Here is a 21758-nt window from a genome sequence, read left to right as displayed (position 1 = left end):
GTATATAACAACCACATAAACTTACATCAGTTTAAACAACAAAAGAAAATCCTTTTAGATTAATTTCAGTCTTTCAACAAAATGTCCATCATTAATGTCCATATCCAATGCAAATCCCACTCTTGCAGTCTACCTCAAAAAAAAAAAAAAAAAAATCACATTTGTGTAGCAAGTTTAAGCTGTCCATCAGCTGATATTTTTTCCTTCCTCCCCTTCAGTACCTATATGCAGTCTCTTAAAGTGATGGATAGTAAACATACTATGTTGATCTCTGACCAATATTTACAATGTACATCTGTGAGAAATAGTAAACATTATACATTGTGCACACCATTTTTCTTTCTTTAGTACACGATTTAGTTTAATTTAATTTCTCCTCACACACGTTTCTGTGGCATCACAAAATAACATAGAGATCTAATCAGGGCTTGCATTTAATGAGTTAAGTATTCAAAAAATGAACCCTCAAAGAAAGCACTCAGCACCCCACCCCTGCCAGCAGTCCTAACAAGGCTAATATATAAATTCACAAAAGTGAACAGCAATGTGACCTTTTACCTTTTTTTTCTGCTCCTCAGAGGCTTTGATGATCCCTGGGTCAGACTTCCAGGACTTGCCGAAGTTATAGAACAGCGCCAAGCTGTTTATGAGGAAGGGGATGTGGATGGTGACGAAGGGCAGATGTGTGAGGAGTTAAGGAACCTTCAATTTGAGCTATGACTGTGTGACAGGAGGACCATCACAGGTTATTTCCCTCTTTGGATTAACTTGTAAGGAAGTAAGTTTCCATGCAGCAGCAACCTCACAGACATACCTACTGTTCCATTCATATTGCAGTTTATACTCTCCATCTACCGGGTCTATTACAAACCCAAGATGCAAATTCAAAATGCTGACCATTTTGCTTAACACAGCGATAACTATAATGATTTCTTTGGCCACACATCAGTTCCATTTAAATTTGTGAACAGCATTATCCAAGTTGTTTTTGGAAAGATTTAACTCAAACAGAGGGTAAAGAGTTAAAAATCAGGGAGGGGGAAAGAGTCTGGTATTCCTCACTGTGTTACTCCATTCTTGGAGTGTGAAACTGATGAAAAGTAGGCATTGGAAAAGCTGCTCCATCTGTGAAAGGTGATACAAACACTCCGGGGATGAGGCTCAGCTGTGAGTGCATCTGGCTGTGTCTCTCAGTCCACGGAGGTCAGACAGCTCAGACAATTCTACGCTGTCACAGAGCTAACTCACTCAGCTGACAGACATGACTACCCCCCCACCTCCCGTCTGACTCTGTCCTAAACCCTGGCCCTAAGGATGACGTCGCCCAGATATAAACCCTACTGGGCCGCACCATCAGACCACAGATAATGTAAAGGAACTATGAGACATCCCATGGATGCAACACAAAGTGAGTAAGCTTCTCAATGACCTCAACGACCCAATGAAGCTTCTCTGAAACTAAACCTACTGACTAGCCAACAGGCTACAACTAGGACTATCAACACACCATTTCAGGATTATCCATCCTAGACTGAAGAAAGGAACTCAAAAGCCATTCTTGTAAAAAGTGTTTTTGAGGAAATTAGCCAGATCTTTCAGGAGGTTACGCCAATAAAAATGAGCACACTACAGAAGGGAGGTCACTTCCCTACAACTACAACCAGTCTGAGGAGCAGGGAAGTAAGTCTACCCTTGGGAAACAAAGCAGGAGTGAGAAACACATACCTGATTATCTAAACTCGATAAGCTCCTGAAGTTGGTAACTGGTTGTGAATTTGTGTTGATAACCTACTTTTCCCTGTAGGTCTTGTACATGAGTTTATGGATTACACTCAGATGGATACACGGAAAAGTGCACTCACACATCACTTGAATTCAAAGTGTGTCTGATTATTACAGTAGTTGAGAAATTCCTTCATTTCTGTTTGGAGTAATCATGTGTTTCAGTCATTTTGTGTGAATGACGCAAATCCAAGAAGAATCTTCTAACACTTAGACTCTGACTATCTGAACATACAGACCAACCCTTTAAGAGAGGTTAATTCTCAAATGCCATAATGTGTCATTCTTGAGAGAGACGGAATTCAGATAGGGCAGATTATTCTGTAGTCATAACGGGCACACTGCACATGTCACTGAGGGCATGACTTTTTTTCCTGAAAGTTGGTGGTTCACTGATTATTTCCACATAGATTATCAATTAACATGGCAGGATTCTTGCAAAACTGGAAGACCTTTGTTGCTGGGGGGGGGGGCTAATAAATTGAAATAGTGTCTGTACACAGCCACTGTACTTATCTGCATTCTTTGCTGTTAGATTTATTGAGCCCTTGTAATTGCATCTGGACAAAAATGTTGAAAGAGGCCATATCGCCAAAGACATGAAATACTTTGGCTACCATTCACAATGAATCAAAGGGCTGTGGCCCTTTGACATGCGGACTTAGAATAACCTTACATAAACCACATGGAATGCTTTGAATACTGCACTGATGCCATATGATCTTCAGAACTGTTGACCAATGACGCTATTTACTGTTGGTTACAACATTCATTGGATTTTCATTATACAGCTGATGAGAACAGGGAAAGAAGCTCTTACTGCCTTTGAGGAGTATGCAAGGTCAACAATCTGCTCAACAATCTGTGAAAACTTTCACTCAACAATACAAAAGAGCTTTTCAATAAAACCTTTTATCAGCAGGTATAGTAGATAAGCTCAGGTAATGTTAGTGTGTAACTGGAGACCGTGACAGGCTTACAGACAGGTTTTTATAAGACCTTAGCCTGAATATTTCCCAGGTGAGCCGCTACAGAGCATTCATCAATGTAGTTGAGTGGAGGAAATTACACAAGATCCACCCCTTGCCCCCTGATATTGCAGACAGCCAAAAACAGAGGGACATAAATGGGATTTACATCCACGGGTGATTCACAACGACTCACAAACACAATAATACCTTGCAGACACAGTGTAGTGTGGGGCCTAGGTCACTCGTTCTGTGATGTATTGAAGTGACAGGACTGTCAACACTAGTTCTTCATTCTCTTGTCCTCTGAGCTAGTGGTTATTGCAGAGCTGAAAACCACACATCTTCCTCCAAACCACTAATTAGAGGGCAAGCTACTCAGTCAAAGAATGTCCGCTTCTTCGAAAATAACAGAACAAAGAGCACACAAAAAGCAGATGATTCACACTTGAGTGAAAAATTCTTCCGGGCAGCTTTTGTTCCAGCTCAAAGCTAGTCTGGTTTCTTGCTTGATATTTTGATATGTTGGTGGAGCTGGTGTTCTCTTGCTGACAGACAGCAGGACACTGGCACTCCAGTAACTTCTTCAAGGCTATAAACTTTTCATGCTCTCAAAAAGCTTCCCTCTTGCCGTAGGTAATAATGACAAAAATAGTGACTGGTGGCAAAAATTCTCCTCTAAAACTTCTCCTCTGAAATTTTATTTCACTTTCATGCTTTCAACACAATTCTGAGGGAACTAGGAAAATAAGAATGGGTGGCTGGGACTTACCCAAGCCAGTTTATCCTATTTCAATCACAGGCTGTTTGGAGAATATATGTTATTGTTACATGTCCTAAAGAAACACCGGGAGCTCGCCTACAGTGAACCTCAACCCCCACCTGGAAATGGACCCAGACTCAAAGCTCAGACAACAATAGCCTTTCTCAGCGGGGTTATTATTCTGGAGACGATGCGCACTGGCCCAACAAGGCGGCGGCAGATCAAAACTCTACTCGGATCAACGCCTTCCCGCCGTGATTTACACTTTCTGAGGCATTGCATGGCAAGAAGCTCACTGCGGAGTAATCCTCCTGGGAAGCACTTGGGGATTCTTGGCTGTGCTGTCGAGACAAGGATGGATATTTAAGGGAGAGGCAGAAATCTGTGATACAGCGCGAAGATGGCACGGCCGTGCTGAGAAAAACGGCGTGCGAGTTCTGACAAGCAGCGAGCAAAAATTTCACACGCGTGATGATGGCTGTGGGCCATGGGGACAAACCAGAAATATGGGTCTTTCTGCCCGGCTCTTTACCAGAGCACAGCTGCTCGACGCAGGAGGGAACCCGAGAGAGGTGGTGATTATTTCACGAGGGCTTTGGCACGAGACGTTTCAGCTACAGAGGCGCCTCAGAAGACACCTGTATCTCTTGCGCAAGTTTCAAAAAGCAAGAGAGCCCAAAGTGACTTTAGTAGAGTTGTGATCATTATCATTCCAGAAACACACCTAAGTGTGACCAGGTGTGCCTCAGGGCACTTGGCATCTAAATCACTCAAAATGCTTGCAACTCATCTCAGCCACTTTTATTAATAATTATTCCTCCTATTCTATACTCAACAATATATTCTCATGTCACACCCTTGTACCTCATCTTGACTGCATAGTATCAAACTTTCCCCCACTAATGAATGCTCTAAGCCAACCGTTCAGAGAAGATTTATGGCACACGGCATCATAAAGATACATATGGACGCTGCCAAGCAATGTCACACTGGCTCCCATCACGATGAGCCAGTGTAATCAATACACAAAAATTACAACATAGTACTAACTCAGATGGGACTAATATCACCAGAAGACATTGGACAATATAATTTTTACCAGGGCAGTGTCTGTTATTTTAGTTCAGTGAAAATAGGCCATGTCGACAATTCTCAGACAGCGTGACTGCAATAATTCAGGGCCAGACAACCTACCGTATGGGTCAGCAATAAAGATGGTGCCATAGAAGCGTAAAATGTAGTTTAAAAACACCTAAATTTAAAAAACTGCTGGCGAGTTTTCCGTGAGTAAGACTGAGGAAAGGGGTGTCTGAGCCGCAGCAGAAGCAAACCGCTGTGCGCGCTCAACACCCCGCAGATCCAAATACAGGGCCTGCTGATGCAGCATCTCCGGGCCCCCTGCAGTAAACCTGTCAGCGGGGTCAGTGTGGAACGCCGCTGTGTGGAGTCACCCTTTCATGTCGGAATTGACCCGGCTGTCAAGCGCACTGCACACTGCACACTTAAGCCGTGCTTTGCTTTGCCTCACATCCAAGGTAAACTTTTCTCAGGCTGAGGAGGACTAAGTTTTATTCCTCTAGTTGTTATTCCTTCATAGCTAATTTGCTATTGTTATGGAGTAGCATAGATTGTCCGTGGCAGTGTGCCTTCCAGACCACCTGCAGCACCCCGATAGTTATATTTCCCCCCCCCCCCCTTCCTTTTCTCCACATCTGCAGTTCCCCATAGGAGGCTTCCTTCTCAGATGGACTCTGCTTCCTGTGTCAATCCTGAGTTAGCTTATACCTTAAATCTGCAATTGGCTGCTTCCAACCTGGCCTTTTGTTTCTGGGTATATGGGACGAAGTTATTATCCCTCATAATGAATGATTTAGGCATTGGATTAAAAAACATCCACTGACTGAAATTAGTACAGTACTTCTGAGAATCAGGAAATTATACCTATTAGTGGCTCCTAGCATTTAGCAACTTGACATTTAAAGCATTTCAAAACAATACTGACATCACTAAGATTTTAAATGTTGCGGTGTAATTTTGTGCTATAATTATAAAATAAAATATGTTGAAAGGGGAAAACAGTAATACATAAAAACTACAATAGTGCTTGAATATAATAACATAATTTCAAAAGGTAAAAAGACTAAATATTAATTCAAGCATGAAAGTGCATTACTCCTAGAACACTGTATTAAAGCCTGTATGTGAAAGCAGGAAATAGCTCTTTCACTTTCCCAGTCCTGCAATGCAGACTGAATGATTAGAGGAGAACAGAACAGCTGTCAGAGAAGGAAAAGCACATTCACCAACTGTGGGCTCTGGGAGTTGGTGCCAAATCTCCGTATACATATCCCACATGAAATATTTTGGTGGGAGCACATTATCTCCCCAAGTTACTATGCAAAGAAAGCCTGTGAAAGTTTCAAATTTGAAACTTCGTATTCTCTTGGTAACAGGAAGCTGAGCACTCAGACATCGTGCCCTACGAACATGTCACTCCCAGAGAGGACCCGTTTATGAGATAACTCACATATGCAAGATCCCATTCTCACCACTTTAAAGGATATCATTCCAGAACCAAAAGAACCAGGTGATGTACATCCAGAACTTGGTGGCCAGGTAGATGCCCAGGGGAAGGGCACTGTGCATGGAGTGGTCAAAGAAGGACCTGTGGCAGAGGAAAGAGAGATGGGTGGAGCACGTCTACCACACCTCATGCAATATACCAGCAAACAGCCACCCGTGCTTTCTGTGATAAGTGTAAAGTTAGCTTAGATGTGGATAGCTACAGCTGTCAAACACATACAAAAAGTCTGGGCCAGCAAGTCCATTTTTGGTATGATAAAAGAAAAGGGAATATGTGCATTTGATGTGAAGACATACTTTGAGAGAAACTGCACAGTGACCCACACAGCTGCATACATCAGTCCCTTGATGAGCCAGGAGTCAATGTCAAGGTCAGCGATGAAGCCCACCAGCCAGATTACCAGGAAGGGTGTCCCCAACATCACCTTCTGCCTGAACTCCTGCAGAGGGAAAAAGAGAGGGAAGAAGAGAGAGACAGAGAGAGAGAGAGAGAGAGAGAGAGAGAGAGAGAGAGAGAGAGAGAGAGAGAGAGAGACAGACAGACAGAGAGAGAGAGACAGAGAGGGTGGAAAGGCAAGAGGAGTAAAGAGAGGTTGGGAGAGAAAGAGAGAGGGTGGGATGGAGAGAGTGAGATAAAGATGGAGGCGGAACGGAATTCTAGGTCTGGTTTTTTAACAGAAAAGGGTTTTGGGGGAATCTGGGGATTTATTGGCTGGAACATTATTAACATTTTGCTAGCTTACCTATTATCATTTGGCATATCAAATCGAGGGGGAAATTCATTTAACACTCCTCTGCAAACATCCTTTAAGATTGGAAACTTCAACCCAGGCACATGGTTCAATTTAGAATTTTCGACAAGATACCCTTGAGAGCATTGTTCGCACATATTTTATTAAACAAATACTATTCACATATTCCACATGCATTCTTTCAATGCTGCAACTGAAGATAGTAACCCAAGATCTACATTTCAAGTCATGGAAAAGTACATTGTGGGATTACTGTTAATCTTTCAATTTCTCATCTGCACTTTCAGATATTCTTAACTTCCAGGGATTCTTTATTCATGCTTTAATTCTTAATTAGGCATACAAATTGGACACAGAATGCACAGAATAAATCACATTGTTCTTGCCTCAGAAGTCATTCTTTCCACATGCAAATCTATACTAATACTAATGCGCATTTCACGTTTGTTTAACATTCTGTTCAACATACAATCAGTTTTGTTTGCTGACCCTTCTTACATATCCACCAGCTTGTACTGGAGCTATACACCACCGGCACTGACCAACAGTACAGTTTCTGACTTCACCATTGTCCTCACAGCCCACTTTTCTGGAATCTACATTTCAACTCGGCAGAGAGGGCCGACCAACCACGGCTGCGATCTGTATTCCGGAGACACGCTCACAATGGGAAAATAATAACAGCTGCGGTCGGCTAGACAAAAGATAGGCTTGGACTCTAATCGCTACCTTGAAGTAAAACTTACTTCCATTGACTGCACAGTGGGGAGGGAAATTGAATGTTTGCACCTACCATGTCAACAAGAAAGCAGCAATTTCCTCACAGTGGACGTCTTACAGTAAACTAGGAATTCTCTACAGACAAAGGACTTGCGGCATGAGAGCCAGAGTAATGACAGCTTGGGACTATTTGGAGGGAACATGGAGAGATGGGGGGAAAAAAAAAAACAAAAACTAAACCTGCAGTGTGAGAATGAACAAACTGACCTCATTGTGCATCTGAAGTGCTGTTCTAGTGGTTTCTGGGAAAACAACTTTGCATTACAGCAGTCTTTTTACACACATTCTTGCAATTTTCCCCATTTACACCAAAATGTTTGTAATCGCCGACTGTACAATACAACTGTCTCACTGCAACAGCCTCTGCACTTGCACAGGAGTGTAGGGCATAGAATCCTCTGATACAAACACACAACTACATTGACTATTTTCCACACTTCAAGTCCCACAGAGCACTAGGAAGTAGATACCCAATAGTGGACAGGCACATCTCCCTGAGGTTATCTGAGGTTATCCAAGTAACTCATAGCTTTCTGGAACAAGTCACAGCGAGCTTAAAGTGGAGCAGTGAGGGCAAAATGAAGTTAATCTGTTTTGCTGTTGTGGGCTCCTTGACGGCCTGTGCTTCTACAACCAAAAACTACTGGTGGACAAAAACAGCAGGTCTACAGTTTCATTCATTTCATGAAGTTACTTTTAAACATACCTTTTTTGTATGGACATTAATTCCAGGGAAAGTGTTTTGTTGTACATATCAAGAATTCATTAATGGTAAATTCATTCTGGCGGGCCACTGGCATGATGCGCTCTTGGTGCGTCCGACAAAACACTTTTGCCCATTTTAAAATTGTTATTGATGCATTTCAAGTAAAATGACAATGGCAAATGGTTGCTAAATTCTCCCAGAACAGTCAAAGGGGTCCTTCAAATCACAAGGAGGGCGACCCATCCGTACCTTGTCGCCCTTCAGCCTCTTCAGGTAGGAGGGGCTGTCGTAGCCCTTGGCCTGCCGTGCCTCCTGCAGGTGGTTGATCATCCAGGCGTTCTTCCGCTGCTTGGCCAGGTCCAGCGGCGTTTCGCCCTGGGAAATCGCACACAGTGGCACGGAAACAAGAAAAGCACCCGTGACCCCAGCTGAGCGCCAAGTTCAGAGAACAGTGTCCTGCTTGTCGCTGCGCTGGGACAAAACACCGTACGAACTCGTGGACTCGACTGTCAGGAGGCGCCGATGCGCAAACCTGAAAAAAGTTAGATAAAGCCCAGACACTTATCACTGCGCTCCAGTTACATTCATGAATACAGATGAATCTGATTAAAAACACCTCACTTAACATTCCAGCCTACTCTATGTTAGTGAGAAAACATCCATTCTAGCCCAATCTTAGTTCCTGAGTATCTCAAAATAGAGGGCACTGACTAACGATGAATAAGCAATAACATTAAGTTAACGAGTGCACTGATATTTCATTATCAGAACATATATAACTGGAGGGACAGATTTAGCCCTCTCAAGTGACAGTGGCTGGCAGTGTTATTGCTTCCTAATTGTTTTTAAATGAGGTGTTTACTCCACTCTATTGCGAAACGTGACGAATAGTGCAAATCAGCAACTTCACTTTAGGCTGGAGGCTCTCGAAGCTGTGCATGCTGAAACACCATCCATCTACAAATCTACGAAAAGGTGTCCCTCAAAGTGCCTGCATTTTTCAATTACATTCCTTAGAGTGCAGCGTATTGTTTGTGATTTTATCATATCAGTTTCCACACATTGTGTTTTAATTGAGGGGGGTATGTACAGTAAAAAAGAAAGTACATCATCATCAAGGATCATCATCAAACGGCTTCCAGGAATTGTTGGATTTGAAACTGGGAGAAGAGGGGGCTCTGAGTTTCAAAGGCCCCCTGATGTTAGCTGGGGTGCCCCATGCTGGGCTGAATGTAGGGTAGAGGCGGCCATTTCGTGCTTACCTTGATGTTCTGCGCATCCACGTTGGCCCCGCCGTCCAGCAGAAGGCTGATGACTGTGGTGTTGCCGGCCAGCACTGCCCAATGCAGGGCCGTGTTCTTGTGGTACTTGTCCCCCAGGTTAACGGACACGTTGAAGGTCAGCAGCAGCCTGGTGGGATCCACGCTGAAGGCAAGAGGTGGAGCCGTTAAACACTTTGCATGTGATGTCATCACCAAGGGACAAGAACAGGTCTGCACAGTTTGCACAACGCCTGCTAGCTGATTTTTATTTTCATTTGGAAGGTTTTCTACATTTGGATATAAGGACTGTTCAGGTGAAGTAGGCAGGGAAGAGGACAGGGGAAAGGAGGATTTGGAGACAGTAATTATTCATGATTTTATACACCAATATTTACTGACATTCTATGTAATTGTGTCTGTAATTGTTGAAATGTACAAACACTTAGCACATCGCTGTTAACGCCATGAAGATGCACAAGGAATACAAATACTTGATGAAGTACTACCCGAGTTCTGCTCGCTGTACAAAACCTGCTTATCTCCAAGGCATCACTGACTCTCCCCGATTATTAAGCATACAAACAACAGCATCTTAAGACTGCAAAACAGAGGCATCTCTGGAACACCAAGAACAAGAATTCCCGACAAGGCCAAGTCGTGAGTCAGGCCAGAATCAATTGTCAGACTAACTCCTGACCCATGATGCCTGGCACTGTAAGGCTTGCAGAAGTAAGATTTCAGAAAGCGGTTGGAATGTTTCCTGCTATGTGCCTGTATGCTATTGCTTCTCTGAGCACACGTGCGACCTGTCAGGAGAGCGTTTCATGCTTTATAGAGTATACTGGCAGCAAACTTGCTTTTCCACAGAGAGCACAAAAGCAGCCACAGCGCTGAGAGCATTTATACTCTTAGATTTCAGATGATTAGCTAACGAGCCATCATGCTGCCGATGCGCCCATCTACTTGAAATATTCATGCCTCTAAAACAGCAAGGCGGAGCCCAGACTGCTTTATCAGAGACAGCGGCAAGATCTGCTCCCTAAATGCACACTGCCTTTGAGTTTGCGGTGCGCATTAGAAGAAACATGTTCTGTAGCCAGCAAGAGATGTGCTCAAGGAGCAGTCTGAGTACTCTGCGATCTCAGAAATGGATTCAAGGTCAGCTTACAAACCCTAATCCTCACTTCAACCATAATGGGATCAAAAAAGAAACAGACATGATCACTGGGCGAAAGATAGTGGCGGCAAGAAGAAAAGCCATCATCTCTTGTAAGACACTTCTCTGTGTCATTTAGTAAGACTGGTGGCAGCCACTGAGTCACTCCGCTATGCATATCCCAAAAGTTCCACTTAAAGAGGACTCACATCCAGGGGGGTTGGGATACAAATGGTTTGGAGCTCCAGTTCCAGTGTATTATCAGCTCGGGGTAGTAGGTTTACTGGTGGAGGATAACTTACAGAGTTCTCTGATAGCATATCCTGTAACTACTAAAACCGGAGGCAGTGATGCAACTGTAGCTACAGAAGTCATAGACAAATGCAGCGAAATTTAGAGAACACTGGAAACAAACAAAACAAACAGTATGAGAATGCAAGCAGCATGGTTTTACTGTGAAGAGAATATACTTGATAGTGACTAGTGATGGAGATTAGGGTTAAATGGAGTACATATCTTGGAAGTACTGAAGGCGGCAGGCAGACACACACACACACACACCTGTGTGTCCTGTAGGCTGCCCACATCAACGGAGTCATGCCATTTTGGTCCATCATGTCGACATCCTTCCAGGGGAGAAGGGAGAGAGAAACAGACAGAGACAGTCAGCAAGGCCAGCCAAATGAGACTCCTCAATAACAATCATGCATTACAAGAGATTAATCCTAGAGAAAGCCTTAGAGAGTTCTGTTCCTTAAATAAAAGGCCTGCAATGACATTTTTAGGTCAAAGCCTAAAATGAGACAAAGCCGCTACCAGCTGATATCATTTCCTGAAAGATACTAGGACTATTGCACAGACTCAGAGAGACAGCACAGGGACAATATAACAAAGTTTCCAAAGGTCACTAAAACAGTGGAAAATATATGGTATGGCTCCCTCTGGTGGATTCAAAAGTATTTCACCTCAGTTAATTATGGCTCTGGACACAGTGCTTTCTGCCCCCAACCTCTGACCCAAGATCAGCAATCCAAACCCCAATCATTATCTCTACCATTACCTGAACAAAATCTGATACAGATTCAGGGTCACTCTTTTGTTGGTGGAAGATCTATTTTTACCTGTCTTTAATGTGATAAAAATGAGTGCATTAAGAAGATCTAAAATATGGTGCATTGGATTCATCTGTTACTTATCCCCACTTTTGTTCTGAAGCAAAAATAGGGGAAGTGCTAGAGAGCCATACGCATTCAGCCAAAAGAGACACTTTTCCACGGCAAATTTGACAGCAGGTCATTAGAAGCAAATTGGACCAATTTAGAGGCTGTCTGGTGCGGCTTAATTGGTACGGGATGAGACATGCATGCACCCCCTGCTGCATATCAAACGGTTTATTGACCTGCTTCCCTGCATCTGTGGTTTATTTGACTTGCTTCCCATACACACTGCCCGAATGCAGCAGCACGATGTACTCAGTAGCTGTTTCACAATGCCCAGGGGACCCACTCCGAGCCGTTCCCATTTGCAGTGATTACACTTTTCATAAACACACTGCAGCACAGTTCGGCTATATGCTTGATACAGCACTAATAACTGCACAGCACATTATTTAAAACATGCATATTTGATGTTTAGTCCAACATTAAAAACATTAGTAAATGGGTCATTAAGGAAGAAGCCGGGGTTGACACATTGGGAAACTCAACACAAGCTTACAGTTACGTTTAATACTTTTAATACACTTCATATGACAGAAAGTGGTAGTATTCATACAGATATTTTGTATTTTCCAGCAACTGCTTTTAGCAGTATTTACTGTACATGTATATCTGTCCATATTTGTTTATTTTTATGTCCATCATGTGCGCTGTAGCCGAAAACTAATTTCCCCCTTGGGGGCTAATTAAGTAGCACTGTATTGTATTGCACCTTGTGCAGAGTACAGTACAGGGTGGGCTGGTTGGGTAGACAGATTTCCCCCGGGCTATGCCGTGACCTAGCTGGACACTGCCCATTCACCACCAACCCTTGATCTTGCACAATGATGTCACAGCAGCACATGAAAGAATGCATCTTACTCAAGACCTCACAACACTGTGCGGGATTGCCTCCATTTACATTCTATTTTTAGACAGGCTGGGATTAGTGTTAGTTTCAGGACCATTGCTGCACGCTGGTTTAAGACCATATATTACATGACCTTCTACATGTTTAAATGCATGTGTGTCTGTCCCTCTCTTAGTGCCCTCAGTATTTATTCATAAATTTAAAAAAAGTCAATCCCTTTTCTGTTGAATCATATTATTATGACATGCATATAAATAAATAAGGAGGGCAGTGTATACATTTGTATATCTATTTCCCTGAAACAATCTTAATCCCGGAGTAGAGATGTACGGTTATTTGAAATGCATAACCCCCAGGCTTTGACAAATCAGCATTTATATGAAAAACAGTTTTTTTTTTAATCTGCATGGCAAACAACACAAATGCTCCAAAGTCAAATTCAATTGTTTCTGTTTAGTTTCTCCCTCATTAGTTGATATATTGCCTTCCAGCAGAAGGACAGCTTTCATTATCTTTCTGTAACAGAGCTGGCAGTGTGCGCATTCAAACAGATGAGGGGTGAGCACTCAAACTGAAGAGATATTTCAAACTACTGGAAGCCGTTTAGAAAAACTGCTGCATTGTGGTTTTATCCCAACTCAGATCTGCTTGGGACAGATACACGACATAAACCCAGGCACCTGTGCCGGCTGGACGCAAAAATGCATTAATTGATCAGCCAAACACCATTCCAGGTTTTGATTTTCACATGGTGACACACAGAATTTGTGTGCCGAATAATGAGAAATACGTTGATCATCTTCAGTGAATGACCCTGGGTGCCCTGCAATCCTCTAAATTCCTCCATCTGTGTGGTACAGAGAAGGTAATCTGTCTATTATCTCCCTCATTACAAAACACAGGGAAGTTTTAATGATAATTACACTGCACAAAACCACATGGGAGCAAAGAACATTATAGTTATAGTCTAAACAACACATACCGCTCTGCAAGGCATGTGTAACTGACGATGCTAGGGGAAATCTCATAAACAAAAGAAATTCCGGCAAACAAAACCGCATACAGTCCTAAAATTCTATGGAAGAATAAAGCCCTGCATGCCAAACCATTTTCCTGCTCTTTCCAGGATCTGGCCTCTTCTCATGCTAGTGTCTATTCTGTACTACGGTCTTAATGATGTCATAGAGTCTTCCAACCACCAGATGGCGTAGTGTATATGGCACCTACCTGCCCTTTGGCGATGAAGTAGGCTACGATGGAGGTGTGGCCGAACTGTGCGGCCAGGTGGATGCAGCTGCAGCCCTCGCCGTCGATGAGGGCAGGATCGGCCCCGTATTTCAGGAGCTGCACTACCATGGAGAGGTGGCCCTGTCTGGGGCGGGAAAGCAAGGCAGACACACTTTGTTACCGACCGCAACAACATCAAACCCAGGAAAAGAGTTTGGGTATACATACTAAGAACTGAATCTATACTGTAAGGGTCAGTGGCTTGGTGTGTGCTTCATACAATATCTCCAACTAAAACCCTGTCCAACTGAACACTTTCCCTGGGGTTCTACTTATTGAATTTATACACAGAACTTTAAAAGCATGAATTTTAAGGCCCAGTTAAGATACTCCTGTCATAATTAAATAAATAAAATATATCAGGCTAAAGCCAGGAGTAGGTCCACTGATTTCAACAGTAACCAGAACAGAGCCAGCCCACAGGCAAGGGAGGAGGTCATGGGTTCTGAGTCATGTGACCTAAGTTACAGGTGACTAGGGCACTGCTGCTGCACACTGGAGAGAGATGCTTCTCCCCGCTGCTCCTGTAGAGCCTCGCTGTGCAACATTTAAACAGGAAGCGGGGTGAGTCACCCTGGGTGAAGGGCACCAGCTGAACAAATAAATAATGCAGTGAGGGATCTTCAGATGCATTTGACTCCTCCCCTCTCTACTCTGAGTGGGGGTTACGGAGTCCACAATGGCCTTTAGGAAGACTGATACTTGTACTGTATGTTAAGCTGCTTTTATTGTAAGTGGGCAATGAGGAAACTGCCTTCGGAAAACGTGTGTGTCTGGGCAGGAGTCTACAGGACAGAGGGTATCTAGGACTGTTCCCTCTCATGTTTTGATGCCGTCTAAGCAACTGCTACATTTTTATTAGCATTGACAATATTATCAACAGCAATAATACTACTAGTATTATCAGCAGTCTTAGTAGCAATAGTAGTATCTGTAGTATTAGTAACAGCAGCACTTTATGTTTCATTTAGTCACTAAGTAGATGCTCTTCTCCAGAGTGACCTCCAGAACAAGGGCACAATAGTGCATCTAAAAAAGTCACAAGAACAAGGGTACATTACAAAACGTAACAGACCACAACTGGAACAAGTGCCAACCCATCACACAATGCTGTAACAACTAGTGACATTGTGAATATGGAAGTGCTTAAAAAAAGCACAGTAATACATACCCTACAGTAGTTCAAATAATAAAGGAGAAAAGGAAAGATTTGCATTATGATTAAGTAGGGAAGCAGTACCTGCATTGATCATTTCATTATTTGTGAGAATCCCCAACCAGGTTACTAACAGTGGATAATCAGTCCACATTGGATGGTCTAAATGAGCTCTGCTACTGGTTCTCAGTCATAACATAAGTGGAAATAATCAGAATTACTGGTGGGGTCAGGAACTGGGCAAGGGCCCTGTGTGACCCGGAACGGACAGACTTTGCCAAGACGATGGATGCCTAATTCTTAGTATGCGCCCACTGCACATCTGTACGCAGTTATCCAAAAAGAAACAGGGGCATCTGCAAAGCAAATAAACAATGTCATCTGGAGGACTGGAACGTCTTCACATGGCCCCGCTGACCCTTACCTTGTAGCCCAATGTAATGGCGTTGAGTTCAGATCGCCTCCCAGCTGGTCCACGATGGCACCCTTCGATATGTAGTATCTGCAAAAACAGAGAGAAATGTGTCCAGGTACGCTACTGACAGGACAGTTAAAATGCTGACTGGAATTCAGGCAAACTTCCTTGACACAGCACTCACTGAATGATGGGGGAAACAGGGAGACAAGGAGATGGGTGATGGTAACTCAGCGGGACAGATTCAAATTGGGTTTTATATAGGCTGTGTCAGAACTTGAGAAAGTCAGGCATTCTGCAGAGATACACAGAGCTACAAAATGGGTAATGTCACCAAACAAGGAGAAACCACTGTGCTTTCAGTCATGTAAACAGTGTTTGATGGACCTCTATCTGTCAGTGCCAAATCAACACTGAAAAATACACTGCTACATTTAAAATTTCCCCTTGTAGCAAACTCAACTGATGCCACTGATGATCTGGAAATGTTGAAAGCTTCATTACTATGTATACTTCAGAGAGAAAGCTTTTGCAAGTGAAAGTGATTGGAATATGAAGTTTGGATTATTCCGTTTTGGATTCTTTCCTCTGAAGGTCAGAAAAAAGAATGGAAACTAGCTCAAGATGACTGCTATGTGTGCGGTCATACAATACATGACCTTGTGGTATTTCAAGTCTTTCCAGAACATTCTCTGTTAAAGGCTCCTGCATGCGTGTGAACATATAAGCACCATCAGAACCGTGGCGTGCCTCACAGATTGCTGCCGACCCTGAGCCATTGTTATTCTTTGCACACGCCTGCTCCAATGCAAAACTCAGGTTTCTCCCTCTGTGCACCACTTCCAATATTACAAATGAGCCCCTGATGGTGATGCACCTGCTGTAGAGGAAATGTTATCAGCTCCTTTATCCGCTCGGAATGACAGAGGAGCTGCAGGATATTCCAGGTGGCCGGCAACAGGTTTAATACTGGGGGACTTCACATGACAATACCTTTCACACACACACACACATATGCATACACTCTCCCTCGCCCTCCCAAACACACACATGAATGCGTTTGCATTCACAAACACACACACACGGACACACACACAGACACACACGCGCAGACACACACACACCAGAGAGAAACCATGTATTGGCACTATCCACCGCCCACGCTGCCAGCTTCCCTCTGGAATACAGAGGTAGCCTGGTAATGGCTTTGCACCAACCAGCGTCACAACAACAACACAGCAGCATGGAGCATCAGCACTCTCCAACACCGTGAATGTGCGCCTCAGAGGGTCTCTCCCCAGATAAACGGACAAAACAACAGGTCTTTTTCAAGGTGGGAGGATGTGATACAAACTGAGAATCACCAGATCCTGCAAAACAAACTGGGTCCCACGTTTCTGGTACTTATAAACATCATATACAAAAACACGGAACAAAAGAGTCAACCTAAATTTTATTTAGAATTCAAAGTCTGACTTCCAAATATCAAATTTAAGGTCAATTATTGGTTTACAGTCTTGCGCCAGCTAACTTCTAAATATTCGGGGGCAGGAGGACATGTGTAAACATGTTTCAAAACAACATGCAAACAAACACTACTCAAACACGCTCTCTCCTATTCGCCCCTAACAGGGTCCGCAATTACAGAACAATTGTGATGGAAATAAAACATACATACCGACAATGTCTACTGACTCCATCTGGTCTTGCACAAAACTGGGCCAAAAGATGGAGCTCATTTAAAACCACATTCTCCTCACCAAAAATCAGAACCCAGGCCATGTCAATTAGCAGAAATGCTTTAATCTGTCAGCACACAGTGCCGCACAGGCTGGAATGAAAGTGAGCTGGTATTCTATGAAGCACTACAAATACTCTGACGGCTAAGTACCACTAAATACAGGACTGCAAAGAACGGAAAGAATAAAATAAGAGAAATATACAAAGACAGGCTTGTGGCTTGGGCCTTGCATTGTTCCAAATTTATGCCATATGTTGTGGAGGGATACCCAGAGCCGCACTGTGAATGTGTGCACATGTGTGTGTCTGGAGAGCGCACCTGGTGTGTACGTGCTTGCAGGTGTGCCTGCTGAGCGTGTGTGTCTGGTATGGGTCTGGTGTGTTTGTGTATGTTTGAGCAAGTCTGGTGAGCGTCTGATGTAATTGTGTGTGAGGATAATGTAATCTTCACTGGCATGAGTGACTGATTCCTCCATGTTTTAATTAAACAGTGTATATGTAATCACTTGTGCTTTGAGGGGGCCTGCATTTCAAATGGTTGCAAGCCATGCAATAGCAAGGCTTTAGTCATCAGTTCTACCTTTGGCAGTGTGTGTGTGCATGTGAGTGTCCCTGTGCAGTAATTGGGTAATTGGTTAATTGATTGAATGGTCACACCTCCTAATTAAATATGAAGTGATATAAATAGCAGGACTGCGAGACAGGAGAGCAAGGACACAATTTTGTACTGCTTCTTTTAACCATTTTCATCCCTTTGATTTACGTCTTTTCAAATGTTTTTACCCATCATATTTATTTAAGTAAACCCATTTTCTCCTTTCTTTTGTTTTTTTACAAACGTTTCATTTGAGAAATAATCAGCCAGCTTATTCACAGCGTGTGCAAGCATGTGTATGGTGTGTGTGTGTGTGTGTGTGTGTGTGTGTGTGCGCGTGTGTTGTGTTCAAGCATGCATGTGTGTGTGTGTTGCGGTACTCACTTGACCAGGTCTATCCTGTTGTTGATGGCTGCCCAGTGTAGAAGGGTGACATTCTCCTTGTCTGGCTGTCGAACATCATAGCCTGCTTCCACCAGTTCTCGACAACGCTCGAAGATCCCATACCTGCAGCACAGAGGAACATGCTTCACACACACACACAATAACATGAATTTGTAATGACCGTAATTTTAGCAGTTAAAGCCCAGAACTGCATAACTGTATGGTTCTGAGTTCAGATCCCAGGTGTCAATCTACTGTTACAGTCATGAGAAATGCAGCGGTCCAATGATAATTAAGTATCTACATAAAAGAAGAATGTACATAGAGAATCTTAGGTTATCACCTTACAGAGCTGGATATTTACTGAGGCAGTTCAGGTTAAGAGCCTTGCCTGAAGGTACAACAGCAGTGACCCACCTGGTAAGTGAACTGGCAAGCTTTGGCAAACACCACACCACTGCCCAATTCTCAGACTTACACAATGCTTTTTATTGATTCTCTTACTCTATGGACAGATGGATTAATATGTGCTTTGTCCAGATACCTCATCAGAGAGGACATGCTAATAATGTCTAGGGCTCTAAGGAAATAATACTGGTGGGTGATAAGGCTGCGGAGACTGAGTTTTACCCCCACATGAAGATCAACCAATCAGCTGCAAAACAACTCCGCTGGCCTACATTGAATTTCCTTTGAGACCGCGAGTGCATCTCATAATGTTCCCTGCTAAACATTACAATGTGAACCACTGAATTGGGGCACAGTTTGCCAGGCACGAAGGAGACTGAAACACTGAGATCCTACCAGGGAGAAAGACTCTGGTTTCCCATATATTTCTTTATTGTTTGTTACTAGCAAGGGAACTGAACAGAAATAAGGCTGAATAGCATGGAAAACATGTATACGGCACACATACTTTTTTTGGTATATTCCATATTTGTTTAAAAATATTGCAGGCTGAGGCTTGCCATTTCTTTATGCAAACAGGCGATGGAAAATAGATGTTGATGAATGACATACTGCATGTTCACCCTTCATGGAGAAGGTCAGACTGGCAATTTCACTGCAAGATATCATTTCTTGAGCTCCCACTCTATTCTGATTTCAGATGGGAATGTAACAGCAGCTTTGATCAATGCTACAAAATGTCCTTGCAATTAAGGAATCTTCATTTCACTTTATTTATTATTCACAATGACAATGCAGACAATGCAAATGGATATTTTTACAATGCTGACGTTTTGGGACTAATTATGAATCAGCAGTTTCACAAACAACCCCAAAGATTTTGATACAAGCAGTACTGTTGTAATAAAAACCTTCAAAGAAGAACAGAGTCTTCTGCCAAAAACAAAGGGCGAAGAGCAGAACTCTAGTGGAATTGCTGGCAATTCCTTGCTCAGACAGCCATGATGATCTTTAAAAGATAAAAGTTTGGAGCCACGCACACCGTCTTTACTGTGCTAATTAGATGTGTCAGAATGTCCTGAGTCGCACGTAGAGTGAAATATTTTCAGGATTTCCTTTCAGCACAAAATTGTTTTCGCCTCCAGATATGACAACCAATCGTACAGGAAGTGTTTTCAGCATTCACAGAATGAGGCCATATACAATAGATGGAAAACTTGCCAGCGTTTCAGGGAACGGTAGGCAATCAAAGGAGCATTGAGCACCATTTTACAACCAGCATAAAGCTAAAAGGCACCTCCTACTCATCTATGAACTGGTCTAAGAGATACATTAAACTTCTCCCTCTCCTTTTTCCCCTGAATTCAGGTTTACTTGTTTCTACCGAACATAAATTAAACCTCAAATTCCCATTCTGTATAGGCATACACTGTACTCAAGGATCAACTGACCACAACACACTTGACGGACTGACTGTCAGCATCACAGGTGGATGTGCTGGCAACATAGCAAACTCCTCTTTAGTGAAGAGAGAGGATTTCGTACAGACCACAGTGAAGCACATCAGGCCTGCTTAATGATTTGCCAGTTGTCGTGTGCAAAGGACCAATCGATGTGGAGAACCAAGTGGGCTGTTCTGGGGAGGAGCGTCTAGTCATTGCAGAACTCTGCTGCAGTGATTGACGGCCCACTGAACGAATGGTGTTATAGTGAGGACATCCTTCTTGGGCCATCACTTGCTGCCCTTCCTGCAGACACTTCCTGATGTATAAACACACACGTAACAAGACACGGTGTCCTCACGTTACTTGTGTGAATACTGCAGTACTGTGAAATGAGAATGTGCTAGCAATGCCACATTGAAAATTTGCGGGTAGATGGTAAGATGTGTGGCATCTAGGGCTCAGAAACCATTAAACAGGCACCTGCATGTCCTAATCTACAAGACAAATGGAAAAACAATTCCAGGCATGTCCATTCAAAATCATTGTCGGTGCATCTGCCATAGAGATTCTGTATTTTTCCCTCATGATAACTTGGTGAATTTGTTGCAGGTATAACTGATAATCTGGACCCTGGCTAACCTTCCCTCTCCTACCCTGACAGAATGAAGCCTATTTTATTCCTGCCACTGCCAATTGCACTGTAGGCTCCCGGGTTGCAGTCAGCAGATAACGCAGTCGGTTTTGAACCAAGGACATAAGGTTTAGCCCTCTCTTGAAACTAGTGCCTCTCTGAGCCACTCAACAGCCCTTCAACTGATTACTTTTTTGATGTCTGGTACGCATGTTAAGTGCGTACCAGACGTCCAAACCAGAGGGACTGGTTATTCAGCTTCAATTTATATCCTGTTGAGTTAAACTGTGTGGTATGGCTCCTGTAAACCAAGGTAGACAGTTGTGCAATGTTATTTCCTAGAGAAAATAAAGGAATGAGGAAAGCCATTGGAAACACTTCAAGCCAACCAACAGTAGTATCACTGGCAATGTGAAACAGTTTGTGTGTGTGGGGGGGGGGCACATAAATAAATACAAAAAGGAATACCCTCCTGAGACACCACTGTAGGTCCACAGAGGGGGCTCACAATTTATCTCCATTCTAGTCTTTACAATCAATAAATACTGACCTACCATGAGGGACAGTGGTGTATGAAGGCCAGCTTGCCTGGCACTTTACAGAAAATGCTTGAATAGCCTTGTTTACTTCCTTTTAGCGCCACTGTGGGGTTGAGTCCGAGTTTTATTAAAAAGTCGAACAAACCTGGAAGCATAAGATATTGACTGGAAAATATATGAAATAATTTAGTCAACATACTCAAGGACATGTCACTCCCAGTTGATTTTTCTCACCTTCAATGGATATTACCTTTTACAGAAACATAAGGCTAAACTGTATATTACCAATTTTAGCTCTTTATGACTAATACATAAATATTCGCATACCTATTTGTGCTC

The 21758-nt window shown here is 43.1% G+C and overlaps 1 protein-coding gene across 1 annotated transcript in view; it reads right to left on the bottom strand.

The window, feature by feature from the left end:
* Positions 1 to 21758, bottom strand: part of LOC118770243 (palmitoyltransferase ZDHHC17-like) — a 34227-nt gene that overhangs the window by 5077 nt on the left and 7392 nt on the right. The window contains exons 3-11 of the mRNA XM_036517794.1: positions 18397 to 18519; positions 15687 to 15764; positions 14047 to 14191; positions 11314 to 11378; positions 9597 to 9759; positions 8584 to 8709; positions 6394 to 6536; positions 6078 to 6178; positions 559 to 683 (exon numbers count right to left, since the gene is read on the bottom strand). Of these exons, the coding sequence (XP_036373687.1) occupies positions 559 to 683; positions 6078 to 6178; positions 6394 to 6536; positions 8584 to 8709; positions 9597 to 9759; positions 11314 to 11378; positions 14047 to 14191; positions 15687 to 15764; positions 18397 to 18519 (1069 nt within the window). The remainder of the gene's footprint in view (positions 1 to 558; positions 684 to 6077; positions 6179 to 6393; positions 6537 to 8583; positions 8710 to 9596; positions 9760 to 11313; positions 11379 to 14046; positions 14192 to 15686; positions 15765 to 18396; positions 18520 to 21758) is intronic.

This window comes from Megalops cyprinoides, chromosome 23 (assembly GCF_013368585.1).
Source record: "Megalops cyprinoides isolate fMegCyp1 chromosome 23, fMegCyp1.pri, whole genome shotgun sequence".
Classification (NCBI taxonomy): Eukaryota; Metazoa; Chordata; class Actinopteri; order Elopiformes; family Megalopidae; genus Megalops; species Megalops cyprinoides.
This window is presented reverse-complemented; position numbering and strand designations above follow the sequence as displayed.